This window comes from Schistocerca nitens, chromosome 9, assembly GCF_023898315.1.
Source record: "Schistocerca nitens isolate TAMUIC-IGC-003100 chromosome 9, iqSchNite1.1, whole genome shotgun sequence".
Classification (NCBI taxonomy): Eukaryota; Metazoa; Arthropoda; class Insecta; order Orthoptera; family Acrididae; genus Schistocerca; species Schistocerca nitens.
Genome location: NC_064622.1, coordinates 56132570 through 56157625, shown reverse-complemented (window position 1 = coordinate 56157625; position 25056 = coordinate 56132570). Strand labels below are relative to the sequence as shown.

The 25056-nt window shown below is 43.2% G+C and overlaps 1 protein-coding gene across 1 annotated transcript in view; it reads left to right on the top strand.

The window, feature by feature from the left end:
* The window catches only part of LOC126203478 (retinol-binding protein pinta-like), a 134075-nt gene that overhangs the window by 99397 nt on the left and 9622 nt on the right, over nt 1–25056 (top strand). The window contains exon 6 of the mRNA XM_049937801.1: nt 13368–13470. Within this exon, the coding sequence (XP_049793758.1) occupies nt 13368–13470 (103 nt within the window). The remainder of the gene's footprint in view (nt 1–13367; nt 13471–25056) is intronic.

The window sequence follows — 25056 nt, the reverse complement described above, 5'->3', positions numbered from 1 at the left end:
ATGTTCATCTTAATAATCGGAATCGTTATTTGTTACTTATTTCTGTGTATCACTATTTTTGTTTAGGCATCTAAAGAAAATCACTGATTCACTTTCCAGTTTTTTTTAAAAAAATATGTCTCCGTGTGGCTATTGCTGATATTGTATGTGTAAAGTTTACAGTGCTATGTACACTTGTCGTAGAAGTCTCTGCCTGTTTGTCCTAGGTAGAAAATGTAGCAGTTTTGGGACGTTATTTTATGTATTCCAGAATCTCAATACGGGTCACGATTACAGTTTGTTTTTATATTAGTTTCTCTTGCAGTTTGTTAGATTTAGAAAATTGAGTTTTTTATTGAGTGTTTTTTAACATATTTGTAGTCTTTCATGCTATTGTACCAATGTATGTGATGCCAGATATGCATTCGTTTTTATCCTTATATTCTTTGGCGTCGTTTGTGTATGTATCTTTATTTTGCGTAGTACTGAGTCAACGATGGAAGCAGTGAAGCCATTAGCAACTGCAATCTGTTTCGCTACTCTTATTTCCTGTTGCACGTTTCAACGATATTTTAATTTCCCTGCGCAGCATTACCCTACACTGAAGTGACGAAAATCATGCTATATCTCCCAATATCGTGTCGGTCCTCCTTTTGCCTAGCGCACTGCAGCAACTTGACTCAACATGGACTCAGATAGCCTTCGAAAGTCCTCTGCAGAAATAATCAGCAATGCTACCTCTACAGCCGTCCATAATTGCGAAAGTGTAGCCGGTGCGGGATTTTGTGCACGAACTGACTTCTCGATTATGTCCCATAAGTGTTCCACGGTATTCACGTCGGGCGACCTGGGTGGAGAAATCATTCACTCGAACGTCAAATGGTTCAAATGGCTCTGAGCACTATGGGACTCAACACCTGTGGTCATCAGTCCCCTAGAACTGAGAACTACTTAAACCTAACTAACCTAAGGACATCACACACATCCATGCCCGAGGCAGGATTCGAACCTGCGACCGTAGCGGTCGCTCGGCTCCGGACTGAGCGCCTAGAACCGCTAGACCACCGCGGCCGGCACTCGAACGTCCTTCAAACCAATAGCGAACGATTGTGGCTTGGTGACATGGAGCATTGTCATCCATAAAGATTCCAATCTTGTGTGGGAACGTGAAGTCCATGAATGGCTACATTAAGGGGCTCCGGAAAGGCTCAAAATCATGAAAAGTTGAATTTTTACTTTTTTGCGTTTTCTGAATCTGCAAACTATTACCTTTTTATAGATATATAATTTATTCAATTCCGAAGACTACAACTATTTTTAAATTTTTTTTGAAATGTGTTCTACATGGGCGTGACCCACTGTGGCGCTGTTAAACTGCTGTCAAATGGTGTTATTATTAACGTCCGTGTTCATCAGGTACATTTTAGTGATGTGAGATAAAGTATGTGTTGTGGCTAACCTGTGATGGTTCAATATATATCGCTGGTGTGATTGTCGATTGTTTCATGTTTATTTACTCTGTCGTTATCTCGAAAATATTCGTAATTAATTCTGTTTCTTGAGTCTCTGTTTTGTTGAAGTATAATAATGAGTAAAAGTAAAGTTATTAGAAATCCTCTGAAGGCTTTTAACAAAAGGAGAAATGTTGGAAAGCCAAAGGTATGTGTTATTACTGTAAACAATAAAGACGATGAAAATCCCCAACATAGCTTGTGTCCCAAAGAAGAAGACAGTTGGTGTAAATATAACAAAGGATTGCTAACTGGTGAAGTGTACACTCATAAGCATAGTCTGCCTCATGCAATAATGGAGGTGATAAAACCTATTTTCAGAGACTTAGCAGCACCTGAACTATTGAAAAAGTGTATTCACGGAAAAACTCAAAACCCCAATGAAAGTGTAAGTAGTGTTATATGGTCGAGAATCCCCAAGACTGTATTTGTTGGAATAGAAACACTTCACTTTGGTGTGTATGATGCTGTTGCGACTTTCAATGATGGCAACATTGTAAGGTGCAAGGTATTTAGAAATATGGGAATGAAGATAGGTTCTAACATGGTACGAGCGATGCTTGCTTTAGACAAGGAAAGCCTTCGGGCTGCAGACAGGGCTGTAAAGAGTCTAGAAATACAAGCAAGAGTAAACAGGAGGAGGAACAAGAGGAAGCTGGAGGAGGAGTTTGCATCCTATGGACCTGGAATGCACTAAAAAGTTAATCCAATCTTTGTCGCTCGATTCCCAAAACTTTTATTTTCTCATACTAATTACATGTTTTCTAAGGATCTTCCAAACATATTTGTTTCAAACTTTCAGTAAATGTTACACAGTACCTTCTGCATAATTTAACACAGCCTTTTTCCAAAAAACTGTATATTTTTGAATATATAAATAAAAAATTGCAAAAAAATATTGTGAATTTTCATTACAATTGAAAAAAAATCATCTTTAATAACTGAACTAAAATTTTGTAAAATCCCTGTGTTAAGTTGTAGCCCATATTCCAATAAATAATCTGTAAAAAGTTCAACTTCCTACCTCAAATACTTTGTGAGGAAAGATGTAATGTATAAGCGTTATTTTAACATTGCAAGTATAGGGCGTTCCGGAGCCCCTTAATGGCCCAGGAGAGGCGCTGCAGGCGATGTCGTACTGTAAGGAAAGGTACTCACGTCGGTCGTCTGCTGCCATAGCCCACTGAGGAAAACTTTAGCCACACTATTCTAACAGATACGTTCGTCCTACGTCCCACATTGATTTCTGCGATTATGTCACCAAGTGTTACTTGTCTGTTAGGCCGGCCGAAGTGGCCGCGCGGTTCTGGCGCTGCAGTCTGGAACCGCGAGACCGCTACGGTCGCAGGTTCGAATCCTGCCTCGGGCATGGATGTGTGTGATGTCCTTAGGTTAGTTAGGTTTAACTAGTTCTAAGTTCTAGGGTAGTAATGACCTCAGCAGTTGAGTCCCGTAGTGCTCAGAGCCATTTGAACCATTTGTCTGTTAGCAACGACAACTCTACCCAAACGCCGCTGATATCAGTCGTTACGTGAAGGCCGTCGGCCACTGTGTTGTCCGTGCTGAGAGGTAACGCCTGAAATTTGGTGTTCTCGATACACTCTTAACGATGTGGATCTCGGACTGTTCAATTCCCTAACGATTTACGAAATGGAATGTTCTCTGTATCTAGCTCCATCTACTATTCCGCGTTCAAAATTCCTTAATACCCGTCGTCCGGCCATAATCATATCGGAAACCTTTACAAATGAATCACCTGAGTGAAAAATGACAGCTCCGCCAGTGCACTGCCCTATTATACCTCGTGTACGTGGTACCACCGCCATGTGCACATGTGCCTATCGTTATCATAGGACTTTTGTCACCTCAGTGCATATGCTGCTTGTTTACGAATGTTTGAACGACATGAAGTTGCATTGGACTGTGGTGTACGACACTGCATTTTTCCTATACATTTTCAGCGCGCATTGCGGTGGTTTGTCATATTTAGGTCTACGTAACTGATACTTCTGTGCAGTTGTTGTTGCACTGTGCATGTAATTGTCTGGTGTACCGTGTTGAAGTAGTGTGGCATGTCCACTATGCAGGGTGGTCCATTGATCGTGACCGGGCCAAACATCTCACGAAGGTGGGATCTGGCCGCGTGGCAGCTGCCTTACCCCTTTCCAACAGGTACGGGGTGCTTCCTAGTGGTGATGACATCGTTTCCGAGCCACCACAGGATGCCTCGCCTGTTGGGCCAGTGGCCGATTCTCCGGCAAGGTCCCGACAGTCACAGAGGGCGGGCCTATTAGTTATAATGAGCTCCAACGTTAGGCGGGTTATGGAGCCCCTCAGGAAAATAGCGGGTAGGTCGGGGAAGAATGCCAGTGTGCACTCGGTGTGCTTGCCGGGGGGTCTCGTCCGTAATGTGGAGGAGGCCCTTCCGGCAGCTATTGAACGCACTGGGTGTGACCGGCTGCAGATAGTAGCACATGTCGGAACGAATGACGCCTGCCGCTTGGGTTCTGAGGCCATCCTTGGTTCCTTCCGGCGGCTGGCTGATTTGGTGAAGACAACCAGCATCGCACGCGGAGTGCAAGCTGAGCTTAATATCTGCAGCATAGTGCCCAGAGTCGATCGCGGTCCTCTGGTTTGGAGCCGTGTGGAGGGTCTAAACCAGAGGCTCAGACGACTCTGCGACTATAATGGTTGCAAATTCATCGACCTCCGTTATTGGGTGGAGAACTGTAGGGCCCCCCTAGACGGGTCAGGCGTGCACTACACACCGGAAGCAGCTACTAGGGTAGCAGAGTATGTGTGGCGTGCACACGGGGATTTTTTAGGTTAGAGGGACCCCCCCTTGGGCGAAACGATAAAATACCTGACGGCTTACCTGAGAGAACATCAGCATCGTTGATAAAGAACGTCCGTCCTCAGAGACCAAAAACAGGAAAAGTTAACGTAATATTGGTAAACTGCAGGAGTATCCAGGGCAAGGTTCCTGAATTAGTATCGCTTATTGGAGGAAATAGTGCGCATATAGTATTAGGAACGGAAAGTTGGTTAAAACCGGAAGTGAACAGTAACGAAATCCTAGACACAGAATGGAATATATACCGCAAGGATAGGATAAACGCCAATGGTGGAGGAGTATTTATAGCAGTAAAGAATTCAATAATATCCAGTGAAGTTATTAGCGAATGCGAATGTGAAATAATCTGGGTTAAGTTAAGTATCAAAGGTGGGTCAGATATGATAGTCGGATGCTTCTATAGACCACCTGCATCAGCAACCGTAGTAGTTGAGCGCCTCAGAGAGAACCTGCAGAACGTCGTGAAGAAGTTTCGTGATCATACTATTGTAATAGGGGGAGACTTCAATCTACCAGGTATAGAATGGGATAGTCACACAATCAGAACTGGAGCCAGGGACAGAGACTCTTGTGACATTATCCTGACTGCCTTGTCCGAGAATTACTTCGAGCAGATAGTTAGAGAACCAACTCGTGAAGCTAACGTTTTAGACCTCATAGCAACAAATAGACCGGAACTTTTCGACTCCGTGAATGTAGAAGAGGGTATCAGTGATCATAAGTCAGTGGTTGCATCAATGACTACAAGTGTAATAAGAAATGCCAAGAAAGGAAGGAAAATATATTTGCTTAACAAGAGTGATAGGGCACAAATCGCAGAATATCTGAGTGACCACCATCAAACGTTCATTTCTGAGGAAGAGGGTGTGGAACAAAAATGGAAAAAATTCAGAAACATCGTCCAGTACGCCTTAGATAAGTTCGTACCGACTAAGGTCCAAAGCGAGGGGAAAGATCCACCGTGGTATAACAATCATGTACGAAAAGCACTACGGAAACAAAGAAAGCTTCATCATAGGTTTAAGAGTAGTCGAATCATAGCTGATAAGTAAAAGCTGAACGAAGCGAAAAAGAGCGTAAAGAGAGCAATGAGAGAAGCATTCAACGAATTCGAACATAAAACATTGGCAAACAATCTAAACAAGAACCCTAAAAAATTTTGGTCATATGTAAAATCGGTAAGCGGATCTAAATCCCCTATTCAGTCACTCGTTGACCACGATGGCACCGAAACAGAGGACGACCGAAGAAAGGCAGAAATACTGAATTCAGTGTTCCGAAACTGTTTCACTGCGGAAAATCGTAACACGGTCCCTGACTTCAGCCGTCGCACGGACGCCAAAATGGAAAATATTGAAATAAACGATATCGGAATTGAAAAACAACTGCTATCACTTAGTAGCGGAAAAGCATCCGGACCAGACGAGATACCCGTAAGATTCTACAGTGATTATGCTAAAGAACTTGCCCCCTTTCATTCAGCAATTTATCGTAGATCTCTGGAAGAACGTAAAGTACCTAGCGACTGGAAGAAAGCGCAGGTCGTTCCCATTTTCAAGAAGGGTCATAAATCAGATGCGAATAATTATAGGCGTATTTCGCTTACGTCAATCTGTTGTAGAATAATGGAACATGTTTTATGTTCTCGTATTATGACGTTCTTAGATAATACAAATCTCCTTCATCATAACCAACATGGATTCCGCAAACAGAGATCATGTGAAACTCAGCTCGCCCTATTTGTCCAAGAAATTCACAGTGCCGTAGACACTGGCGAGCAGATTGATGCCGTATTCCTGGACTTCAGGAAGGCATTTGATACGGTTCCGCACTTACGTTTAGTGAAAAAATACGAGCTTACGGAATATCGGACCAGGTTTGTGATTGGATTCAGGATTTCCTAGAAGAAAGAACACAACATGTCATTCTTAACGGTTCAAAATCTGCAGATGTAGAGGTAATTTCGGGAGTACCGCAAGGAAGCGTGATGGGACCTTTATTGTTTACAATATACATAAATGACTTAGTTGACAACATCGGTAGCTCCGTGAGGCTATTTGCAGATGACACGGTTGTCTACAAGAAAGTAGCAACATCAGAAGACTCGTACGTACTCCAGGAAGACCTGCAGAGGATTAATGAATGGTGCGACAGCTGGCAGCTTTCCCTAAACGTAGATAAATGTAATATAATGCGCATACATAGGGGCAGAAATCCATTCCAGTACGATTATGCCATAGATGGTAAATCATTGGAAGCGGTAACGACCGTAAAATACTTAGGAGTTACTATCCGGAGCGATCTGAAGTGGAATGATCACATAAAACAAATAGTGGGAAAAGCAGGCGCCAGGTTGAGATTCATAGGAAGAATTCTAAGAAAATGTGACTCATCGACGAAAGAAGTAGCTTACAAAACGCTTGTTCGTCCGATTCTTGAGTATTGCTCATCAGTATGGGACCCTTACCAGGTTGGATTAATAGAAGAGATAGACATGATCCAGCGAAAAGCAGCGCGATTCGTCATGGGGACATTTAGTCAGCGCGAGAGCGTTACGGAGATGCTGAACAAGCTCCAGTGGCGGACACTTCAAGAAAGGCGTTACGCAATACGGAGAGGTTTATTATCGAAATTACGAGAGAGCACATTCCGGGAAGAGATGGGCAACATATTACTACCGCCCACATATATCTCGCGTAATGATCGCAACGAAAAGATCCGAGAAATTAGAGCAAATACGTAGACTTACAAGCAGTCGTTCTTCCCACGCACAATTCGTGAATGGAACAGGGAAGGGGGGATCAGATAGTGGTACAATAAGTACCCTCCGCCACACACCGTAAGGTGGCTCGCGGAGTATAGATGTAGATGTAGATGTAGAAACAAGCGTCAAACGAAAAACCTGCAAAGAACGAAACTTCTCTAGCTTGAAGGGGGAAACCAGATGGCGCTACGGTTGGCCCGTTACACGGCGCTGCCATAGGTCGAACGGATATCAACCGCGTTTTTTAAAAAATAGTGTTGTTGTTGTGGTCTTCAGTCCTGAGACTGGTTTGATACAGCTCTCCATGCTACTCTATCCTGTGCAAGCTTCTTCATCTCCCAGTACCTACTGCAACCTACATCCTTCTGAATCTGCTTAGTGTATTCATCTCTTGGTCTGCCTCTACGATTTTTACCCTCCACGCTACCCTCCAATGCTAAATTTGTGATCCCTTGATGCCTCAAAACATGTCCTACCAACCGATCCCTTCTTCTTGTCAAGTTGTGCCACAAACTTCTCTTCTCCCCAATCCTATTCAATACCTCCTCATTAGTTACGTGATCTAACCACCTTATCTTCAGCATTCTTCTGTAGCACCACATTTCGAAAGCTTCTATTCTCTTCTTGTCCAAACTAGTTATCATCCATGTTTCACTTCCATACATAGCTACACTCCATACAAATACTTTCAGAAACGACTTCCTGACACTTAAATCCATACTCGATGTTAACAACTTCCTCTTCTTCAGAAACGATTTCCTTGCCATTGCCAGTCTACATTTTATATTCTCTCTACTTCGACCATCATCAGTTATTTTACTCCCTAAATAGCAAAACTCATTTACTACTTTAAGTGTCTCATTTCCTAATCCAATTCCCTCAGCATCACCAGACTTAATTCGACTACATTCCATTATCCTCGTTTTGCTTTTGTTGATGTTCATCTTATATCCTCCTTTCCTTTCAAGACACTGTCCATTCCGTTCAACTGCTCTTCCAAGTCCTTTGCTGTCTCTGACAGAATTACAATCTCGTCGGCGAACCTCAAAGTTTTTACTTCTTCTCCATGAATTTTAATACCTACTCCGAATTTTTCTTTTGTTTCCTTTACTGCTTGCTCAATATACAGATTGAATAACATCGGGGAGAGGCTACAACCCTGTCTCACTCCTTTCCCAACCACTGCTTCCCTTTCATGCCCCTCGACTCTTATAACTGCCATCTGGTTTCTGTACAAATTGTAAATAGCCTTTCGCTCCCTGTATTTTACCCCTGCCACCTTCAGAATTTGAAAGAGAGTATTCCAGTTAACATTGTCAAAAGCTTTCTCTAAGTCTACAAATGCTAGAAACGTAGGTTTGCCTTTTCTTAATCTTTCTTCTAAGATAAGTCGTAAGGTTAGTATTGCCTCACGTGTTCCAACATTTCTACGGAATCCAAACTGATCTTCCCCGAGGTCCGCTTCTACCAGTTTTTCCATTCGTCTGTAAAGAATTCGCGTTAGTATTTTGCAGCTGTGACTTATTAAACTGATAGTTCGGTAATTTTTTATTACATTTTTTATTACATTTCATGTAGTACGTAAAGAAATATGAATGTTTTAGTCGGACCACTTTTTTCGCTTTGTGACAGATGGCGCTGTAATAGTCACAAACACATGGCTCACAATTTTAGACGAACAGTTGGTAACAGGTAGCTTTTTTAAATTAAATTAAATTAAAGTACATAACGTAGGTACGTTTCGACATTTTATTTCTGTTGTTCCAATGTAATACATGCACCTTTGTGAACTTATCATTTCTGAGAACGCATGCTGCCACAGCGTGATTACCAGTAAATACCACATTAATGCAATAAATTCCCAAAATGATGTCAGTCTACCTCAATGCATTTCGCAATACGTGTAACGAAATTCCTCTCAACCGCGAGTAGTCCGCCTGCCGTAATGTTCGCACATGCATTGACAATGCGCTGACGCATGTTGTCAGGCGTTGTCGGTGGATCACTTTCCCCACAGAAAGAAATCCGGGGACGTCAGATCCGGTGAACGTGCGGGCCATAGTACGGTGCATCGACGACCAAAAAATGGTTCAAATGGCTCTGAGCACTATGGGACTCAACTGCTGTGGTCATAAGTCCCCTAGAACTTAGAACTACTTAAACCTAACTAACCTAAGGACAGCACACAACACCCAGCCATCACGAGGCAGAGAAAATCCCTGACCCCGCCGGGAATCGAACCCGGGAACCCGGGCGTGGGAAGCGAGAACGCTACCGCACAACCACGAGATGCGGGCATCGACGACCAATCCACCTGTCATGCAATATGCTATTCAATACCGCTTCAACCGCACGCGATCTATGTGCCGGACATCCATCATGTTGGAAGTACATCGCCATTCTGCCATGCAGTAAAACATCTTGTAGTAACATCGGTAGAACATTGCTTAGGAAATCAGCATACATTGCACCATTTAGATTGTCATCGATAAAATGGGGGCCAATTATCCTTCCTCCCATAATGCCGCACGATACATTAACCCGCCAAGGTCGCTGATGTTCCACTTGTGGCAGCCATCGTGGATTTTCCGTTGCCCAATAGTCCATATTATGCCGGTTTACGTTACCGCTGTTGGTGAATGACGCTTCGTCGCTAAATACAACGCGTGCAAAAAATCTGTCTTCGTCCCGTAATTTCTCTTGTGCCCAGTGGCAGAACATTACACGACTGTCAAAATCGTCGCCATGCAATTCCGGGTGCACAGAAATATGGTACGGGTGCAATCGACGTTGTGCATTCTCAACACCGACGTTTTTGAAATTCCCGATTCTCGCGCAATTTGTCTGCTGCTAATGATGTGTGGATTAGCCGCGACAGTAGCTAAAACACCTACTTGGGCGTCATCATTTGTTGCAGGTCGTGACTGATGTTTCACATGTGGCTGAACACTTCCTGTTTCCTTAAATAACGTAACTATCCGGCGAACGGTCCGGACACTTGGATGATGTCGTCCAGGATACCGAGCAGCATACGTAGCACACGCCCGTTGGCCATTTTGATCACAATAGCCATACGATATCGACCTTTTCCGCAATTGGTAAACGGTCCATTTTAGCAAGGCTAATGTATCACGAAGCAAATACCGTACGCATTGGCGGAATGTTACGAGATGCCACGTACTTATAAGTACGTTTGTGACTATTACAGCGCCATCTATCACAAAGCGAAAAAAGTGGTCCAACTAAAACATTCATATTTCTTTACGTACTACACGAATATGTAATAAAAAATGGGGCTTCCTGTTTAAAAACACGCTGTTGACATCCTTTTGACCTATGGCAGCGCCATCTAGCGGGCCAACTATAGCGCCTTCTGGTTTCCCCCTTGAAGCTAGACGAGTTTCGTTCATTGTAGTTTTTTCGTTTGATGCTTATTTCGTGAGATATTTGGCCCGGTCACTATCAATGGACCACCCTGTATATCTGTCATCTCATTTACTAGCAGTAGTCTGTCATCTATACATCTCCAATGGAACACAATTTTCTTTTGGCTGTTAAACAATTCTTGTCCCAAATGACTTACATGTACGCCAGCTGTGGTAGCAGATGCACACGGTCGCATTGCTAGGTCATCTGGCTGCGTATAAATGCTGACATTAAATGAAAAATAGTTGTAATCTAAGGATTATCTGCAGGATTTCCACGAATTCAGTAATAGTATATGTGTATGCAAGTTCCTTATGTTTCAAAATGTTATTTTTGATTTCTGCTACAGCTTCTTGTATAGGTATGTTTGAGTAAATGCTGGTAATGTCCAGCGATAAAAGCTTAGCATCTTGAGGGAATTTGTGACTTTTAGTTCCGCAGCTAGTATTATGTTTCTTCATTTGTATAATTTTCATCAGTATTTTATCCAATTTTTTTTTTTTTTTTTTTTTTTTTTTGCTGGTTTCGTTAGATTTCATTATTTGCGTTTCAGGGTGTGATCTTAAATGTGGTACCTTGGGTTCATGCATAAAAGATACTTATTTTCAGTTTCTGTCACCAAAAAAGGTGTTTGCTTTAACTGTTCCTTAATTTTATTTTGAACTTGCTTCAGTGGGTGTTTATCAATTTCCTGAATATTACTGTAATAACGTGAAAGAGACAGCAAAGGACTTGGAAGAGCAGTTGAACGGAATGGATGGTGTCTTGAAGGGAGGATGTAAGATGAACATCAACAAAAGCAAAACGAGGATAATGGAATGTAGTCGAATTAAGTCGGCTGATGTTGAGGGTATTAGATTAGGAAATGAGACACTTAAAGTAGTAAAGGAGTTTTGCTATTTGGGGAGCAAAATAACTGATGATGGTCGAAGTAGAGAGGATATAAAATGTAGACTGGCAATGGCAAGGAAAGCGTTTCTGAAGAAGAGAAATTTGTTAACATCGAGTATAGATTTAAGTGTCAGGAAGTCATTTCTGAAAGTATTTGTATGGAGTGTAGCCATGTATGGAAGTGAAACATGGACGGTAAATAGTTTGGACAAGAAGAGAATAGAAGCTTTAGAAATGTGGTGCTACAGAAGAATGCTGAAGATTAGGTGGGTAGATCACATAACTAATGAGGAGGTACTGAATAGGATTGGGGAGAAGAGGAGTTTGTGGCACAACTTGACCAGAAGAAGGGATCGGTTGGTAGGACACGTTCTGAGGCATCAAGGGATCACCAATTTAGTATTGGATGGCAGCGTGGAGGGTAAAAATCGTAGGGGGAGACCAAGAGATGAATACACTAAGCAGATTCAGAAGGATGTAGGTTGCAGTAGGTACTGGGAGATGAAGAAGCTTGCACAGGATAGAGTAGCATGGAGAGCTGCATCAAACCAGTCTCAGGACTGAAGACCACAACAACAACAACGTGAAAGAATATATTTGTTTTGTCTACGTGCTCTACTCCGGCCATCATAACTACTGTCTTACTCTGACTGCCTTTGAAACTACGGATTTAGTGCTTTGCACTTTATTATTCGTGGATTTTAAGTTTTTTTTATCCTTTGTTGCATATTAAGATCTCAACTTTTACTTCCTAATTTCTTTGTCAAGAAGGTTTCTTACTTTGTGATCTATTGCTGCTCTTGTATTTTAATTGAATTTTGCAGCACCACTTATATTTTTACTTGCAACTACGGTCTGCTGGTGGTTATTGTATTTTAGTGCTTTTGGGGTATATTTTCCAGCCGGTCGAACTTATAATTGTATTGTTGATCACTATGCAGAAAAATGTATGTGTTAAAATCAGCGTGTTCAATGAATGGTTGCCTGGTTTCCATTGAACTTGGTGTTGTTGGATGTGGTATATTTACACGCTCATGAAAAGAGAGCTGTACTACATGCACAACAGGACATAGGTGTGCCAACTAGTGCTACCGCCTCACCTACCAACATTACCCTCACTAGCAATGAGCTGATTAGTGTTTGACTTAAGGTCTGCGCTTCCCATGTCTCACATGCACTCAGCACTTTCTTGTTGACATTCTCTTCAGCCCCCTGACGTCCCGAGGTTCGACCACAGTACTTTCATCAAGTAAAATTTTTTTGAAACATTTTTTTTTCATTTGGATAATCAGTGTTTATGTTAACATTTTTTATTTAATGAAACGGTCCCAATCGCATAAAGATGATTATTTATTTACTAATAACCGGTGTAGACCACTGTTCTGGTCGCAGTAGTCATATTCCTCCTAGAGTGGCATCTGTATATCGCCACCTTCAGCAGACATCCATAGCTATTGTTTTGTTTTAAGTATTTTTTTATGTACCGTGTTTCTTTTTGTGCCTGTAGTTTAGATTCGTCTAAGTATATTCATGTTACTCTCTTCACAGAGTGGATGTCTGATGGTGACCATAACAGTGACCGAAACTGGTCAGCACTAAATAAATAAATATCTTTGTTCAGTTGAGACTGTTTTATTATATAAAAAACTTCAATCAAGTTATAGGTGTCACTAATTTCAAGCCGTTCGGCTATTTTCATATTTCGTGGTTTTTCCTAAAGTGGAGCAGAGCGTCTGGATACAGCACTGTACCAGTCAAATTTACACTTTTCCATACGCTGAAAAGTTTCAAAAACTTTGTTTGTATGTTCAGATAGTTTTTTCTCAACTCCTATCTTTTTTTACGTTCAGTGCGTCCTAACTGGACAAATTCATCTCCACAGTTTTTATATATCGATGTTTAGCGTACTGAATGTCTCTATGTTGATGGACATGATTTTCAGGTTGTGATTCACTCGAAGCTGGAAACGCTGCTGAAACATTTCAGTAAGGATATGCTCCCCGACATTTACGGAGGAACAGCTGGCACCTTTGAGGAAGTGACGGGTGAGTACCGACGCATTTTTTACCACAAGAGTTTCTGCGGCCACAGTCAAGAGCCAAGTGCTTCGCGGATGGTTGCTGATGTTCAGTTACTCAACAAAGGGCAACTATATATGATTCGTTCATTCTCTAAGCTCTATACTTTCCAAAGTACACTCATGCTTATAAATTAAGGATAATGCTGATACGTGGTGAAACAACGCTCTCGTGGTCGGTTTGCGGGTTTAAATCATCTCGGGGTATGACCATGCGGTGCATTTGACCTGCGGTCGTCGCACGGTGGCGCTGGCAGCAGTCCACATACGCAGAGGCGTGTTGGTGCAGCGAGTAAGTGTGCAGACGTTTTCAGATGTGCTAATGGTGACAGTGTGTTGAAAATGGCTCAAAGAACACATATTGATGACGTTACGACGGGTAGAACACTAGGGCGACTGGAGGCTGGTCAAACACAGCAGGTCGTAGCACGGGCCCTCTGTGTGCCACACAGTGTGATCTCAAGATTATGGCAACGATTCCAGCATACAGGAAACGTGTCCAGACGCTACAGTACGGGACGTCCACAGCGTAAAACACCACAAGAAGACCGATGTCTCACATCGGTGCCCTCAGACGGCCACGGAGTACTGCAGGTAGCGTTGCTCGGGACCTTACCGCAGCCACTGGAACAGTTGTTTCCAGACGCACAGTCTACAGACGACTGAACAGACATGGTTTATTCGCCCGGAGACCTGCAAGGTGCATTCCACAGACCCCTGGTCACGGGAGAGCCCGTAAAGCCTGGTGTCAAGAACACAGTACATGGTCATTCGAACAGTGGTCGCAGGTTATGTTCACGGACGAGTCCAGGTGAAGTCTGAACAGTGATTCTCGCCGGATTTTCCTCTGGCGTGAACCAGGAACCAGATACCAACCCATTAATGTCCTTGAAAGGGGCCTGTATGGAAGTAGTGGTTTGATGGTGAGGTGGGATTATGATTGTTGCACGTACACCCCTGCATGTCTTTGACAGAGGAACTGTAACAGGTCAGGTGTATTGAGACGTCGTTTTGCACCGCCTTTTCAGGGGTGCAGTGGGTCCCACCTTCCTCCTGATGGATGATAACGCACGGCCCCACCGAGCTGCCATCGTGGAGGAGTACCTTGAAACAGAAGATATCAGGCGAATGGAGCGGCCTGCCTGTTCTCCAGACCTAAACCCCATCGAGCTCGTCTGGGATGCTCTCGGTCGACGTATCGCTGCAGGTATTCAAACCCCTAGGACACTTCAGGAGCTCCGACAGGCACTGGTGCAAGAATGGGAGGCTATACCCCAGCAGCTGCTCGACCACCTGGTCAAGAGTATGCCAACCCGTTGTGCGGCCTGTGTACGTGTGCATGGTGACGCCGGCCGCGGTGGTCTCGCGGTTCTAGGCGCGCAGTCCGGAACCGTGCGACTGCTACGGTCGCAGGTTCGAATCCTGCCTCGGGCATGGATGTGTGTGATGTCCTTAGGTTAGTTAGGTTTAAGTAGTTCTAAGTTCTAGGGGACTGATAACCACAGCAGTTGCGTCCCATAGTGCTCAGAGCCATTTGAACCATTTTTGCATGGTGATCATATCCCATACTGATTTCGGGTTACATGCGCAGGAAACAGTGGCTTTTTGTAGCACATGTGTTTCTGGACGGTTTTCTCAACTTATCACCAATACCGTGGACTTACAGATGTTTGTCGTGTGTGTTCCCAATGTGCTTATGCTATTGGCGCCAGTTTTGTGTAGTGCCATGTTGTGTGGCACCACATTCTGCAGTTATCCTTAATTTATGAGCATGAGTGTATTACTTGTAAAAATATGATTGATGCACAAATAGAACCATAAACTCACCGAATTTGCGTTTGCACTGTACAAATTTTCTGTGAGTGCCCCTCTGACCACAAGACACACGTTCGCGTGGTAGTCTAACGTTCGTTCCACATGTACTGTAGCAAGATCCTGCCCGTTTGCATCACAGCAACTCGGTCTTTAATCGTCATTTTGTACCCAGACTAAGTAGAGGGGGGTCAGAGGGGGTGGGGCAAGGGAACAAAGCCACATCATCCTCATCACTACACCCAATCCGGCGATGTGTAATTAGGTTGTTTAACTAGTGACGAACATCGATGCTCCAATGAGGGGGTGTCCTGTCTTGTTGGAAGATGGAATCCTCAGAAACAGCAGTCAGTTGTGGAAACAAACACAACTAAAACGTATCACGGTAAGAGGTGCACATCAGAGACTTGTCACAGAAGAAGAACAGCCCATACAGCTTCGTCTGTGACACTGCACAGAAACGTTAGTCTTCGCGAACCTCGGTCGTGTTCCACAATTTCTGAGGATTTTCAGAGCCACACACTCTCATATTGTGTCGATAAACCTTTCCATATAAATGGAGGGGGTGCTTCGTCGCTGAATACCAGCTTGGTGGCCAAAGGTTCCCTTTCCTTGCTCTGTCACCATTTTGTCAAAGCACTGAACTCGTAACGCCAACAGGTGGACACAACGCAAACTCGGAGAGTTTACGGTTCTTTCCATGTTTCAATCATATTTGTACATGTAATATTTTGGAAAATATAGAACTCTGAAAGCGAATGAATCATTTATAGTAGCTCTGTGTTTTACAAGGAGGAGCTTATGGTCAAGCACTCTCATACCTAAAAGTGATGACTCACACAAAAATGTCGCCTGCATAACATCAGACGTTTCATGAAAGAGAAGTAGTCAGATTAAGTGCGTTAATGCATCTAAGAATTTTAGTGGCCTACGACACGAAGTGCATGGTAAAAAAAAAAAAAAAATCAAGTATCGAGGAGAAATGTTTGAATACGATTTCGTACATGTACAGACCATCGGCGGGTCTGGAAATGATAAGAATTGCATTTTTCTGTGACAGGTAGAACGGTGCGACGGGGCGGTAAATAAAAAAGTGCGGTTGAAGAGAGTTCACATGAATGTGCATATACAAATGTTGGTTAAAAAGTGTTATTGCAAATTTTGGCTCTCACGAAAGTCTCAGGGGATGAGTTCCACACTTGGTGCATTAGTACACTGTTCCACACCCGCGCAATAGTTATAGTTTTTGAATCAATTATTCACTCAGACATGAGTACAGTTTATGCTAGCGAACGAAAATCAGGCGATTCTTATAGCAAAATCAGTTTTTCACGACACAGTTCAACCACTATTTATTGGCGTTGTCCTTTTCTTTCACACAATCAAATCAGCACTGGGGAGACGGTTTACAGTTTTACTTTAATAATAATTTGACTCCGAGCCCCCAATAGCAGTAATGTAGGCTGCTATAAACGAAAATTACTCAATCAATTCGAACAGAACCACAAGTCCCATTGTCCTCTTTGTTCTAGCAGTTTTGGCGCGAAATCACAGATCGTCACATGTTCACTTATGCCGATGTATCCCTCGTAATTCGTACTCACACAAATAATCGTAGCACTTCCAGTTCACCAAATATATTCTTGGACACTTGCACTATTAAACATTACTCTTTGTCGAAATAAATCGGCTCGAAAAAAAATTCTCAAATGACGACATGGGCCACCCTCAAGTGGGGCTCGCTCGCCACCCACCCTCCAAAACGACTGACCAACGACTGACCTCTGGCCATTTTTTTTTATAAGAGGTGGAGCCCCTCCACGCCCACACCGGCTTGATGGCCAACACAAAAGGTCTACTGCCATCTCTGCATAAGGGTTAGTTTTCACTAGAGTGAGCTGTCGCAGGATGTGGGTACTGCGATGTCTGCGTACGTCTGGTTAAGATTAACCATTAATACGCGCTCATCTGGAGATAGATTGGTCGAAATCTGACGAAGGGTAGCGGTTTTAAGGGCAGAGGAAAAAAAGTGCCAAGGCAAGAGCCAAGGGGAAAAAAACCTCTGCGATAGTTAGGTCGGGTGGTAAGAGCAGTAGCGGTTGTCTTGCTGCCTGCGATAGGTTGTGCAAGGATAGGCTTTGTTAGTAGTGGGTATCATGCATGTCGATACCTTGAAGTTGTGTGTTTGTGCTGCTCGGCGGCTGGGGCTGGGTGCTGGTACAGAGTCCTCGTTCAGCGTCAGCAACCTGCCACAGTTAGGTTTGTTATCGATCTTGTGTCCGATAGGTCATATACCGGAAGCACAGTGTGAGGGAATGTTGGCAGATTGTTTGTGCGTCTGTGGGCGAGCTCGTCGGTGTCCCTGCTGTGGCCTGTTGGTCGGCTCTATTAGCAGCTGGTAGTTGCCAGTCAGTGTTGCTGATATGCAGGGGCTTACCGACGTTTGTCGCTGTTTGCGTATGTTAGTTTACCATAGGTGGCTATGCCCTAGCTAGCAGTGTCTTTTGCCGCTTGTGCTTCCACCTGTGGTTGTGATGACCTCTGGCCAATAAGGCCGCTCGCTTATATAGGCTGGGATGTCGACCCCCCACTCCCCTCCTGGTTATTTAAGTACTAATCTCAGCAGTTAAGGTTACAAGTTTTGATACATACACCCCTGGATGTAGAGGCTTGTCTCATTAGGGGTAAGATAGATACTGCCTACAAGAAAATTAAAGAGACCTTTGGAGAGAAGAGAACCACTTGTATGAATATCAAGAGCTCAGATGGCAACCCAGTTCTAAGCAAAGAAGGGAAGGCAGAAAGGTGGAAGGAGTATATAGAGGGTTTATACAAGGGCGATGCACTTGAGGACAATATTATGGAAATGGAAGAGGATGTAGATAAAGATGAAATGGGAGATAAGATACTGCGTGAAGAGTTTGACAGAGCACTGAAAGACCTGAGTCGAAACAAGGCCCCGGGAGTAGACAACATTCCATTAGAACTACTGATGGCCTTGGGAGAGCCAGTCATGACAAAAATCTACCATCTGGTGAGCAAGATGTATGAGACAGGCGAAATAGCCACAGACTTCAAGAAGAATATAATAATTCTAATCCCAAAGAAAGCAGGTGTTGACAGATGTGAAAATTAACGAACTATCAGTTTAATAAGTCACAGCTGCAAAATACTAACGCGAATTCTTTACAGAAGCGGACCTCGGGGAAGATCAGTTTGGATTCCGTAGAAATGTTGGAACACGTGAGGCAATACTAACCTTACGACTTATCTTAGAAGAAAGATTAAGGAAAGGCAAACCTACGTTTCTAGCATTTGTAGACTTAGAGAAAGCTTTTGACAACGTTAACTGGTATACCCTCTTTCAAATTTTGAAGGTGGCAGGGGTAAAATACAAGGAGCGAAAGGCTATTTACAATTGGTACAGAAACCAGATGGCAGTTATAAGAGTCGAGGGGCATGAGAGGGAAGCAGTGGTTGGGAAAGGAGTGAGACAGGGTTGTAGCCTCTCCCCGATGTTATTCAATCTGTATATTGAGCAAGCAGTAAAGGAAACAAAAGAAAAATTCGGAGTAGGTATTAAAATTCATGGAGAAGAAGTAAAAACTTTGAGGTTCGCCGATGACATTGTAATTCTGTCAGAAACAGCAAAGGACTTGGAAGAGCAGTTTAACGGAATGGACAGTGTCTTGAAAGGAGGATATAAGATGAACATCAACAAAAGCCAAACGAGGATAATGGAATGTAGTCAAATTAAATCGGGTGATGCTGAGGGGATTAGATTAGGAAATGAGACACTTAAAGTAGTAAAGGAGTTTTGCTATTTAGGGAGTAAAATAACTGATGATGGTCGAAGTAGAGAGGATATAAAATGTAGACTGGCAATGGCAAGGAAATCGTTTCTGAAGAAGAGAAATTTGTTAACATCGAGTATAGATTTAAGTGTCAGGAAGTCGTTTCTGAAAGTATTTGTATGGAGTGTAGCCATGTATGGAAGTGAAACATGGACGATAAGTAGTTTGCACAAGAAGAGAATAGAAGCTTTAGAAATGTGGTGCTACAGAAGAATGCTGAAGATAAGGTGGGTAGATCACGTAACTAATGAGGAGGTATTGAATAGGATTGGGGAGAAGAGAAGTTTGTGGCACAACTTGACAAGAAGAAGGGATCGGTTGGTAGGACATGTTTTGAGGCATCAAGGGATCACAAATTTAGCATTGGAGGGCAGCGTGGAGGGTAAAAATCGTAGAGGGAGACCAAGAGATCAATACACTAAGCAGATTCAGAAGGATGTAGGTTGCAGTAGGTACTGGGAGATGAAGAGGCTTGCACAGGATAGAGTGGCATGGAGAGCTGCATCAAACCAGTCTCAGGACTGAAGACCACAACAACAACAACACCCCTCGACAGAAGTAAGTACACCATCGGAACCGCGCTAAAAAGTACATCTTATTTACTACTTTTCATTAATTTCTAGGGTTATTCTATCGCCCGTAAATCAAGTTTTAGTTTTTGCAAAAATTTCGCCACTTAGCGCAAATTTGTTTGTTGACATCTGTGCAGCAAAGTTTTAACATAGAACTGCATATAGCACCGTTTTAGACGTAATCTATAGCGATCTATACATTGCGCTGCTCAAAATCTTCATATCTACAATAATTAATTAATTATGGGCGATAAATGTTAATAACAATTTGCAAACAATGAAAACTATTGCAAGTTAAGTTCAAAAAAATGGTTCAAATGGCTCTGAGCACTATGGGACTCAACTGCTGAGGTTATTAGTCCCCTAGAACTTAGAACTAGTCAAACCTAACTAACCTAAGGACGTCACAAACAACCATGCCATAGGCAGGATTCGAACCTGCGACCGTAGCGGTCTTGCGGTCCTAGACTGCAGCGCCTTTAACCGCACGGCCACTTCGGCCGGCTATTGCAAGTTAAGTGTATAGTATAACTTCACTAGTTTAAAATACATGTGATGCCACCCAAAATATTATATAGTGCCGTTCTTTACGTCATGATTTTTCTATTGAATTTTATAAAAATTTTCCCTCAAACTTTCTTTTTTGCTCATTACGGTTTTAATTATTTATGAATCTTAACATATGACTACGGCACTCGATCCGCTATGACGAAACGTTTTTAATGAGTGCTCGCCCATCCCTGTAAGTTGTTATTTACTATTTTTATTAATCTTTCAGTATTCGTGATATTAACCGATTTTGAGGTTACTAAAACTTTTGCATCTCGTGACTTGAAATAAAGATCGATCTTTCAGAAGGTGCATATTGCTGACCACAATCCACTGCTGTATCTCTCTTCACCGTAAGTTACATAGTTTTCGCGTAATGCGCGAAAAACCAAACAATACCCTAAGCTGCGGGCCGCGTGGCGACGGAGGCGTCCCACCGACCCGTTGCAATTCTCGCGCGGGCGCGCCACGCGCTTCCGCGAACGGCGAACCATGTCGCACGCTCGCTCTCCACAAAGCAATACTTGCGTACTAGACCCATTCACCTAGTAACGGGGGTTTGTGTCACCAACTGCGACATAATCGCGTACACAAACAGTGATCCAATACTGTCAACTGTTTTTTATTCCAGTCTCTGATCACAATATCAATTCTTTAGACGATGACCGGTTTCAGCCCGTAATGACCATCCTCAGATGTTTTTTTACACCATGTCCTAATGGCCTTATCACTTTAGGACATGGTGTAAAAAAGATCTGAGGATGGTCATTACGGACTGAAACCGGTCATGATCTAAAGAATTGATATTGTGATCAGAGACTGGAATAAAAAACATTTGATAGGGGTTTGTATCGTCACAACGGCCACCGGAGTCTATTATTATTGTTCGTGTTTAGTGTTGATACGAGGCATGGTAGGTTATGTAAGGAGTGTGAATAGCGTCAGATATTGAGTAATCACTGTGAAGGACACGTAGATGCCCTTTACTTGTCTCAGACAGCGCTATCAGCGCCTGGAAGATTGTGAAAGAGAACTCATAGTGAGTCTCCATTCGGCCGGCTGGTCGAATCGTGCAGTATCAATATTTGTGGGACATTTGGATGTGACAGTGACATGGTGTTGGACTGCATGGAAACGTGAAGGGAGGCAATCTCGACTTCAGTGTTCCGGTCGGCCATGTCAGACCAACGCTAGGGAGGATCGCCGCACTCAACTCTAATAACATCATAATCTCCTCGCGTCGTCCGAGAACAAGTAAAGGACACTGTGCAACAGTCAGCTTCATTCCACATTATTGGTCGGTAAAAAGCGGCAGCCAGACTAGGGAATTACCGTCCCATGATACGCTGTCGTTAACACCACAACACAAACGGCTGCGTTTGGAGTGGTGCTGTGACGAGTAAGCATAGGCTGTTGGTGAATGCCGTCGCACTCTGTTCAGTGATGAATTGCAGTTTTGCACTACACCAATGACTATCGTCGGCCAGTTTGGCGACGACCTGGAGAGAGGCTCCATTCTCGCAATGTTTTGGAGGGCCACAGCGGTGTTGCTCCGGGCGTCTTGGTGTGGCGAGCCATCGAGTATGACGTCAGGTGACGGCTGGTAGTGTTCGAGAGAACTCTGACTGTACAGTGGTACGTTACGGACATCCTGCGTTCTCATGTGTTACCCCACGCGCGACAGAGACGTACTGCTATTTTGAACTGTCTGTGTAGTATTAATGTGCTCCAGTGGCCAGCAATATCCTCATATCGGTATCCGATAGAACGTTTGTGAGACCATCTCGGCTATCATTTCCGTCCCAATGTTATATCGGCGATGTCAAGGAACAGTTACGAAAGATGTGGGCCAGCTTGGCTCAGGACAGAATACAATGTCTTTATGACAGTCTTCCAGCCGAATCAGCGCAAGCATCTAAGACAGAGGGGGTACAAAGCCATACTGATAAACATACATTATATTTTTATTTATGTTAATTTCATGCAGTGACTCGTTTCATTACCTTGGAGATTTGCTCCTAAGCTAGGTCCTACGGAGTCCATAATTAAAGTTCCAGTTTAAAAACGCAGTAGAAAGACAACAGCTGCTCAGAATGCTGTCAGATTTGAACAGCGTATTATTGACAGACGTGGAAATGTCACGGGGAAACAACTCAGTGAAAGTTGGATCAATAGATGGCGCTTTAAGCGTCAGAATATGCACACCAACAGATTCACGGCACACGGGTGTCCGTCAGTTTGCATCCGAGACGCAAAATATTTCTGTCACCACGAAGGATCACGCGCTGCTGGTAAAATTCTCTTATAAGAACGGTGCACCAGTGTCCTTGAAGAAGTTCCAGGCACTCAAGGGTTTCAACAGGGCAATGGTCCGATGCCTGCTAAAGCTCTGGAGAAAATAATTGCAGAATTCTGAAAGACGGGTTCTACATCTACATGGATATTCTGCAAATCACTTTTAAGTGCCTGGCAGAGGGTTCATTGAACCACCTTCACAATTTTGTATTATTCCAATCTCGTATAGCGCGCGGAAAGAACGAACACTTATATCTTCCCGTAGGAGCTCTGATTTCCCTTATTTTATCGTGGTGATCGTTCCTCCCTAAGTAGGTCGGTTTCAACAAAATATTTTTGCATTCGGGGGAGAAAGTTGGTGATTGGAATTTCTTGAGAAGATTCCGCCGCAATGAAAAACGCCTTCCTTTTAATGATGTCCAGCGAAATCCTGTATCATTCCAGGGACAAATACAAAACGTGCTGTCCTAGTTTGAACTTTTTCGATGTACTGCGTCAGCTCTATATGGTAAGGATCCCACACCGCGCCGCAGTATTCTAAAAGAGGACGGACAAGCGTAGTGTAGGCAGTCTCCTCAGTAGATCTGCTACGTTTTGTAAGTGTCCTGCCAATGAAACGTAGTCTTTGGTTAGCCTTCCCCACAACATTTTCTGTGTGTTCCTTCCAATTTAAGGTGTTCGTAATTGTAATTCCAAGGTATTTAGTTGAATTTGCGGCCTTTAGATTAGAGTGATTTATCGTGTAACCGAAATTAGACGAATTCCTTTAAGCACTCATGTGGATGACCTCACACTTTTTGTCATTTAGGGTCAACTGCCAATTTTCGCACCATTCAGATATCTTTTCTAAATCGTTTTGCAATTTGTTTTGATCTTCTCATGACTTTATTAGTCGAAAAATGACAGCGTCATCTACAAGCAACCTAAGACGGCTGCTCAGATTGTCTCCCAAATCGTTTATATAGATAAGGAACAGCAAAGGGCCTAAACAGCAAAGGGCCTATAACACTACCTTGGGGAACGCCAGAAATCACTTCTGTTTTACTCGAAGTGCAGTGTGGCAGAGGGAGCATAGCATTAGATTTCCCCCTACGTCGATAACATCTTGCTCAAATTTGACGACATTCGAGCAACTTGTCTCTTTCTACATAGTTTTGAAAATAGGCCTGACGACGTCCGAAAATGCATGGTTTCCGTCCTAGAGCCCATTTATTCAATCATACTTTGTTACAGAGACGGCGGTCTTATAAACACTGTACCACGCAACCACAGTTACAATATGCATGATTTCCTCCTAAAGAGTGGTACTGCTCCTCATAAGTCATCCTCTAGTGCCCTGTCCTGCCACAGTAATTAGTAATGTTGTGTCCGCTTTGTAGTGGATGTGATACAGCGTTGTACACAATGGCTCCGTATTCGAATCGAGAGGTTGCCGACATGGTCTTTATTTACTGACAAGGGGAGGCCGCCAATTGTGAAATTCAGATTCGATTCATGCTGTGCATGATAAACGCTCATGGCCAGAGGTGTAATGTGGCAAAGCACCAAGATGCACTTCTCAGCCGTTGTCGAGAAAATCGACAGTTAAAAGAAACCGTTGCGGTGAAATACTCTCTACGACTAACAATTTTCTACAACGTCGTGGCGCAGCGGTAAGCGCTCGGGTTTGTAATCCGAAGGTCGCCGGATCGAATCTCGCACCATGCAACATTTTTTTATTATTAGTTTTTTGTAATTCAAATTTTATATATATATATATATATATATATATATATATATATATGTTTTGCGTGGTGATCGTTCCTCCCTAAGTAGGTCGGTTTCAACAAAATATTTTTGCATTCGGAGGAGAAAGTTGGTGATTGGAATTTCTTGAGAAGATTCCGCCGCAATGAAAAACGCCTTCCTTTTAATGATGTCCAGCCCAAATCCTGTATCATTCCAGCGTGTGCAGGCCTCGGGCATGTTGGTGAAGGCGGATCGCTCTCCAATTGTACCGCCTCCATTTTTCCGTTTGTTTAACAGGGTGTACCATAGCTCTCACGTCCGCACTGATTTTCGACGATGTTATAAGTTGCGCTAGAGACCACATCTACCTTCTTTCGAAGTTAGCAGGCAACTACGCTGTTATGCGGCGGCTCGTTTCGGCCCATTCAACATCTGTCCTTCAAGTGTAACGAGCAGGTAACGGAGTTTATATTTCATACCTGCCACAGCAAATTTGTGTTCGTGGGGTTTCCATTCTAATTCGAACGTTTGACTTACGCTATACGTATTCGTTTCGGAATATCGTTTCTACGTCTTCCGTTAACTATACGTGGTTAACATTATGAAGACAATTAACAACATTTGTGAAATACAACTTTGTTTGCGGAAAACATAATGATGTTCGAAGTCGCCAGTTTTTCCACGACAAACGACTTTCAACAACTTATTATATGCATAATTGTTGCAACTGATTGCCAGGAAATA